Raw genomic sequence first — 8,795 nt, forward strand, 5'->3', positions numbered from 1 at the left:
TAATAATAATAATAATAATAATAATAATAATAATAATAATAATATTATTATTATTGTTGTTGTTGTTGTTGTTGTTGTTGTTGTTGTTGTTGTTGTATAAAATGTGTTACCAATAATTTAAACACAATATACAAAACGTAAATAGGCAAAATAATATGCAAAATTTTTAAATACACAACAAATACATTGTGTATTTTGTAAATTTCCTGACAAACAAATTATCCATATGATCGTTGATTCTTTCTTCAAATAACGTATATGCCTAGAGGAGAGGTTCAGCGTAGAACTCTTCTACCTAGGATATTATATGAAAATCGGTGCAAAAAAAGAAAGATATAGGATATAAGTATTAAGGGCGAAATTCCATACCGTTCTATATATATATATATATATATATGCATTTTGTTGTGTTGCAATCGAGACTCAAATATTCAAATGAGCATTAATTATAGTTATCCTCATTGTATCAAGTTGAGAATGCAGATATTATAGATATAATTTTTCCAATACAAGAAAATATTAATTATCTATATATTTATAGTTTCTTGCCAATAAACAAATAGGGAATAGTCATGACTAGTCAATGAATTAGTTGGTGAATGAATTTTTTAATTGTTTTTGGAATCTAGCGTTTTGAATGGGAAGAAGCCACATGGACCTAGTCTCATTAACATCAATAATGTATATTGTGTATAGACAAAATTAAACTCAAATTTAAGAAGTTTTTATAATTAGTTTTAATTAAAAAAAAAGTGATAAAATAGTATATAGTACTTGTAAATCACTTCAAACAATGGATAAAAGGTGATTTAAATGATTATAAACAGTTTATAAATATGAGTCAAACTTATGCTAAATTTTATTTTGAATAATTAAATTAAAGATCCATTACTTAAAAAATCCTTTTTCTTTAACCCCATTTGATAAATTGCTACACCTAATAAAAGATCCAATGATATATTATTGCATCTCACAATCAAAGAGAAATTTACAAAATATATCCTCCATTCAGGATGGATTTACAATTTGCACACCATATTTTTCAAATTATATTTTTGCAAATATATTTTTAGGTATTGATAACGAAAGACACATTTTGTTGAAAAAATAGAGATATTTATAAATTAACCTTTATAAATAGCTAAGAGACAAAAATACCCCTAATTGAAAATAACAAATTACATTCTATATGTTATATTATATATACCTGACATACCATTTTTATCATTCTTCAAAATTTCAATTTCTATTATATATATATTTTTTTATCTAAAAGGGTAAAAAAATAAAATAAATGTCTTCTTTCTCTTTCATAAATTAATTTTCTATCAATTCAATATTTACCTAATGAATTTTGCATTTTGAGTACACCATTAACATGGCATTTTTTTTTTTACTCAAAATTGTATATTTTTAATCAACATTTTTTATATTTGTCTTTTCTTCTTATAACTTTCACGGAAAAAAATAAATAGAAAGAACATAAAAAATAGATAAAACTATAACCTCAACTAAAAATAAATAATAAATTTGTTTTAATTGCAAAATAATCGACAATATTTTACTTGAATTTTTTTAAAAAAATTTATTGAATATAATTTATTTATTAGATGATGACAACTTAAAATTTCAATCTGAACATTTAATAATGTCAAAAAAATTCAATTGATGCTTTTGCTTTATTTTCCAATACATTATTAATTATTAAAATTTATTTTCTGTTTTTCCAAGTTATAGTTATGAAAATGAAGATCGTGAATTTTGTAAACTCGCATAAAAGAAGTCCATTATTAAGGGAAAAAAGTTTAATTAAAAACTATAAGCAACTAGTAATTAGATCTTAAGGAATAATACAATAGTTTAAAAAGAGACGTAAGGCGTTACATAATGTAACATATTTGGTGTGATTTGCTAGTTTAAATTCGGAGTATTTTGGTCTATTCAGCTATTTAAATGACAAATTTATAAATAATAATAATAATAATAATAATAATAATAATAATAATAATAATAATAATAATATTATTATTATTGTTGTTGTTGTTGTTGTTGTTGTTGTTGTTGTTGTTGTTGTATAAAATGTGTTACCAATAATTTAAACACAATATACAAAACGTAAATAGGCAAAATAATATGCAAAATTTTTAAATACACAACAAATACATTGTGTATTTTGTAAATTTCCTGACAAACAAATTATCCATATGATCGTTGATTCTTTCTTCAAATAACGTATATGCCTAGAGGAGAGGTTCAGCGTAGAACTCTTCTACCTAGGATATTATATGAAAATCGGTGCAAAAAAAGAAAGATATAGGATATAAGTATTAAGGGCGAAATTCCATACCGTTCTATATATATATATATATATATATATACAGGAATGATCTCCGAAATACCGGTGCTTAACTTATGTTAAGTACCGATGACATGACATGCCATTTAATTAGTAAATCGGTGTTTTGAAAATTAGTATTCTCAATTCAGGCACTATCCTGCAGCATGTTATGTGTTTGTTTGATTTTTAATTCTTTAAGAAGTGATTGTTTGAAAAGTACTCTTTATGTGATCGTATGGTTAGAAAATATGGAAAAGTTATGAATCGAAAAATGTTATAAGCCATTTTTTTTTTAAGAATATGTGATTGAAAATGAATGTGGAATAGAAATGATTCTCAAAGAATTAAAATCAAACAATGATTAAAGGTAAAATCCTACATTGCTTAAATATTATAACATAAAAGGTTTCAGCCACTCCTCGTTCTAAGATTTATCTTTTATTAAGATGGAAGTGAATGGCACAATATATAAAAATAAACCTCCATGCTACAAGTTCACTAGGTTTTCATGTTTTCTAGGTTTGTAATTAACATTATTGTCATTAACTTCCACTTGTTGTCTAAATTAGGGCTTGCCTAACAATTCAATATATATATATATATATATTCCAAATTGGGGAGCTTCGCTGAAAATTTGTTGGGTTGCTTAAGCTTGGTAGATTAGAGTTTCCACATATTCGCTATGCATATATATGTATAGTAGCCTACATTAGCCTTAGCTATATGTCTTTTTCGTTGTTCGTAACATAAGTAGTACTTTCTTATTTACTTTTAAAATTATCTCTTTTTCTTATATATGTGTGTGTTGTCAAACTCTCTTACTGAGTCTATATGGAAGCCTAAAGATTTCATGTAGCCGTTGATGATATTTGAAAGAGAGAAAAATTCCGCTAGTTGGTCGCATTCCTCTAGAAACAAAGATTTGGAAGAGAATTGAACCATTCCATGCTGTCCCGAAAATGCTCCACTTGGGTATCTTTCTTCTAACCTGACAATCATGCATTGCCTAAACCATTAATAATTAAGAATATTAATATTTCTTAATTTGACATTTGAATTGACATGATCTTGTAGGAAAGACTAGAAAGATTCTGAGACATTCACTACACAAACAAAAGGCTGATTTTTATGAAATGAACAAAATTATCATAAGCTCCAGTTGAATAAATTAAGATTGTTTATTAAAGTCGGTTCCCCGACACAAACATCGACACTAAATGATTTGTTCATCACTTGTCCTACGCTTTGGAGGTCCAAATGGACATGCCCAACTTGGATCTAAACAAAAAGAGAAAAATTAAAAATGAAGTTTAACCTACACTGTATAACTGATTGAACTCAACTAGACGACATTCAGGTTTGTCCTACCTATTCAATTCTTTGAAACTAATTAATCTAAAATGGAATGGCATCTTGGGTAAGTTTGTTAATTAGTATTCAACAATTGTTACATATGGTTCTTTAATATAATGTATTAACCTTGTTTGCCACCAAAGGTTGTCCAATTTTGGTTGGAGGCTTAAAGGGTAGCTTGTCGTATTAATTTTAGTCACTATCAAATGTATGATTGATCAACGGGTTAAGATAGTGAGAGAAGAGGCAAGAGTAACGAGATACGGTAGATCTAGTTTAAAAATAGAAAAAAAAAAAAAAAAATACATCCTTACATGTTATATGTTAAAATGTTTTATTTCAAATTTTTAGCATAAGATGGTTCATGATGTTATCATATTTAGACAAATGTTTTTGCATGGAAAATTGATTTTTTTTTTTTTTTATTCAATTCAAAATGATTGTTTGAGTCAAAGTATTCGATCTCATCGTGTGTCAAACTTCTGTTTTAAAAATAAATTCAACGTGCAACTCAAACACGAGGAATTAAATTTAAATCACTAAACGTGTCTTTTTTTTCTTTTTACATGACAATTTTAGATGAAGTGAATTAATTATAAGTGTGGCAAGTAAATACTGAACGTGTAGGGTTTTTGACCCATATTAGTTTGAATTTTTGAGAAAATATTTTTTCCTTTATTTTACGTAATTTTTTTTTATCTTATTTCCATTTTTGTCATATTTCTAGAATCTTTTCACAAATTTGTATTACTAAAATATAGAATAATTGTGTAGACATAATTATTGTATTTGTTTTCTCTATATTATTAGTCAGTTGAATAAAATGAATAAAATACCTCATCCATCTGTCAACTAATTCTTTACATTTTATCTTGTTGTTTATTTGTAATCATATACTTCATATCGTATCATATATATTGCATCGATCCGTTTTATTTTCCAACAAAGCCATGCAAAAGAATCCAACTCAAAATTAACCAGGTCCATTTGATTGCAATAATGAAATTCGGATGGAAAGAAAATGAATTCGAGGGAATTGAATTGCCTAGAACTTGTTTTCTTGGGAATTTTCAATTAAATGCGTTTGATTGGTATAATTTTCCACTTGAAAAATGTGAAAATTTTGGATCTTTTGATATTCGTTTGACTTTATTTTTAGTGAAAATTGTCAATTAAACGGGTATAATTTTTTTACAATTGTAGATAAAACTTGCTCACATGGCTGAAAATAAAAAAAAATTTAAAAATAATAAAAATAAAGCTAGAAAACCAATTCTTACCGTTTTCCACCAATTCATGAAAAATGTTGCAATCAAATAAGTCTTTTTGATATGGAAAGTGTGGCCAATCAAATAGGCCCTTAATATAATTACTAAATGCGTATCACTATTATCCAAATAGTGACCAAAAAATATTCATATGACCGACCCCACTGTTCCAAACCTATCAACAACAGTTCATTGTTAGTTGAGCAATACTTAAATCTTGTTCTATTTCACTACATTCAATTTGGGAATTAAACATATGTAGGTTGGAGCGTGTCCCATATGGACTATTAAGGACTTAAATAACATCTACAATAGACATTTCAACTACTATTTTTAGATTTTTTAAAGAGACTTCGTTTGAACAATATTCTCGAGACAAACAGAGGATTCAATTACATGGAAAATAAAAAATGATACAAGATTTACACGGTTTATTTGATTAAAATAATGTTCAAGGTAGCCGAAATCAGAATAGGAGGAAATATGAGTCAAACAAAGGTGTAAATGAAAGGATCGAACGGAAAGAAAGGACTTTGGAAAGGGGAACGACATGTTTTCGAGGAGGAACAAAATTCTCTATTACAAGATAAAGACCATGGAGATAATAAATTTTACAAATTACTCAACTTGACAAGTAGGGTCGATCCTAAAATTTTGAGTGTCTTGTGACATTTTAAAATGACGCACCTTTTATGTAATTAAGATAAAACTTACAGGCACCAATAAAAAAACTTAAAATGATGCTCTTTTAATGTAACAAAACCTACACTTTTAGAAGGAAAAATATTACGAAATAACAATTAACAAGTGGACCAACTGGCACAATAAAATGACGATATAGATTGTTCTTTGTTGAGCAAGCAATAAAGACTAACGATAGAGTTTCTTCTCTTCTCTATTTGATGGATTTTCGTGAGTTTGGGTGTGAGCGAGGGAAATGGTTAAAAGGGATTTAGGGTTAGCTTTTCATTTTTCACTTTAATCATTTAAATTTTGGGATACTTGTTGCCGTATTGGGTTGGTAATTGGTTAATGAAGTTAATTGGGCATTTGCAATTAGACTGGTAAAATAGACAATTTTAATTTTTTTTCGAATGCAATATAGTTTAAAATTAGAAAAAAAAAATAAAAAAAAAAAAATATATATATATATATAGACACATACACACACATTAAACTTTAAAAATATGAACATAATATAATTTTTTTTGGCTTATTTTTCATAAATATTGTGCCCTTTAACTTAACATAATAATGAAAATTTTAAATTTTAAAATTAATAAAATATTTTTTTTATTCCTACAACGTTGAGGCCCCGTGCGATTGCTCAACTCGCACACTCTCGGGACTGCCTATGTTATGTTGACAAGACTATATAATAAAAAGTTTATTTTCTTTTTTCATTTTTATACTATTTAATTCTATCCTTCTAAACACTAGTATCATGTACATAAAGGAAATTGGAATTTCCAAGATAGAGGAGGTTAAGCTTGCCTTCGGCTTTCGAATCTAACATGATCTAAAGATAGTTGAGACTTCAAATTCTCAAAACATGTCCAAGATAGGTATATCTACCAACATTTTGCCCATGTTTGATTTAAATGAAATTCAAATCTTTAGTAGATTTCGAAAAGTTGATGAAATATGCGTTTGAAAAGTTGTTACTCTCATTAAATGTACGGTTAAAATTAATTTTTGACTTTGACTTAAATTTTATTCCCTGTTTGTCTACCATTAAAGCAAGAAAATGAGTTTTGAAGTCATGAATATTTGGAGATTATGTGGTTAAAAATTAAGAAAAAGATCTAAATTTACGTGTAAAATATTTTATTCTGAAAATATATGATTGAAAATGAGTTTGAAAAAAAAATGAATTTTAAAATAATGAAAGACAAACAGGGGATTAATTTAAATTTTTAGCTAAACCAAACAAGGGCTTTATCAAGACTCGTACTTTCTTAAGTTGATGTAGATTGTATCAATATTCAAAACCACAAGTATTCAATTTATATCAAAATTTAAATTAAAAAAATTGTTTCATCTCTAAAAATGTAAGTTTTAATATCAAGTGGTTGATCATAGTACAGTAGATAAATATTTCAAGTCCAAATCGGGCAACCCCACTCTGTAGAAATTGTGCAAGTGTATAACATTTGATGGAAATGTAAATTTAAACATCACTAACCGCAGCACATTAAAGATAAAATATAAATTAATTAATTAAACTTTCACATTATCCCTGTCTTTATCCTGCACAAGCTTCAAATGCACTAAATTGACTAAAACAGTACACTGGAGAAATTGCTAAAACAAGTCTATAATTTTAAATTGCATTTATGAAAAGCCAACTAGATCCAATACAATGAAAATTCCATACTGAAAGAGCCAAATGAGAGCTACCACACTGCAAAACTACCAACAATGAAGAACTTTTTCGGTTGAAGTTTTTCTTCATCATAGATTCTATATTAGCTTCCTGCATTCAATTTAAAGTCTATATATATTACCCCATCTCCTTACCTTTTCTTCTCAGATTAACTGTTTATTTCAGAATATACATACATAAACAATCATATATGGAGCAGTACAGGCAGTATAATTTGATGCAGATGAAGAGAAAACATCTTATGAATTCAATAAGAAGTTCATGGGAGGAAGAAGCTTTTGCAGAAGACTCCATGGGTCCTCTTGGAGGATTCATATGGCCTCCAAGAAGTTATTCATGCAGCTTTTGTAATAGAGAATTCAGGTCTGCACAAGCACTTGGTGGCCATATGAATGTCCACAGGCGAGATAGAGCTAAACTTCAACATCAGCAATCTCCTGATCCGAAAAACGAAGTTCTTCAGCTTGAAAATCATAGTCTAAATCTTCCTAATGATAATCATCAATATGAAGCTTACAAATATGGTAACAAAACTAGTTTTTCATCCATGTTTCATCAAGAAAATTCATTTGATCATAATTACTTGCACGTTTCTCCGGCTTCATCTTCACGGCCAAAAACTGCACCAGAGGAGCATACGAGGAAAGGAAAACCTATGTTAGAGTACGATGATGAGATGAATAGCTGCAGCAGTAAAAGACCTAAAAAAAATGGAGTCCCATCACTGCAAATATTTCAGAATCTGTGTTCAAGTGATGGATTCACAAATTTACAGAAAACCAGCTCCATGGATGACATTGATCTTGAGCTCAGGTTAGGAGATCCTCCAGCAGTGAAGTAGATTTACCTTCAACAAAATTTATCTTTTGGTTGATAATTAGTAGAAAAATCTGTAGGATACTTGGTAACTTCAACTTATGAATTAATCAGAATGTTAGAAATTTCCATTATCAATATCAATTGCACTTTATTTTTAACATAGTTCTTAATGGAAATGATGGTGCGTGCGTGCGTGTGTGTGTGTGTGTATATATATATATATATATATATATTCCAAGTATCTCTTAATGGGATTGGTAGTTTTATGCGTAAGTATGAAATTAATGCAAGTTTTTTTTGTTCATATTTTCTGGTGAATGTAATTATGACGTTGATAGTGACGCACTGATGCAACGAAATTTTTTACCCTCACCTCTTAAAATTAACCCGAAGGGATTCATGAAATAGGACATACAGGTCCATGAAGTTCAGTGTGATTCTCTTTGATTAGTACCATCCTTTCAGTCTGATATACCATGGCTTCGAATGCGACCATCTTGTTTGACATTGTAGTGTCTATTCGAGATGCAAGTTGTGGCCCACATGTTTGCTTCGTCTACTATTATTGATGCAATATTCCATGTGTACAGACAAAGAAGTCACGGAATGTTTACAGGGCTCTCATAAGTCA

General features: G+C 28.3%; 1 protein-coding gene across 1 annotated transcript; it reads left to right on the plus strand.

Annotated features, from left to right (window-relative positions):
• The first annotated feature begins 7,288 nt into the window (after positions 1-7,288).
• On the plus strand, positions 7,289-8,300 carry LOC111394940 (transcriptional regulator SUPERMAN-like). The gene has a single exon (XM_023021009.1). The coding sequence runs from the start codon at positions 7,536-7,538 to the stop codon at positions 8,184-8,186; it is 651 nt and encodes a 216-aa protein (XP_022876777.1). The 5' UTR covers positions 7,289-7,535; the 3' UTR covers positions 8,187-8,300.
• The last annotated feature ends 495 nt before the right edge of the window (positions 8,301-8,795 follow it).

This window comes from Olea europaea, chromosome 1 (assembly GCF_002742605.1).
Source record: "Olea europaea var. sylvestris chromosome 1, O_europaea_v1, whole genome shotgun sequence".
Taxonomy (NCBI): Eukaryota; Viridiplantae; Streptophyta; class Magnoliopsida; order Lamiales; family Oleaceae; genus Olea; species Olea europaea.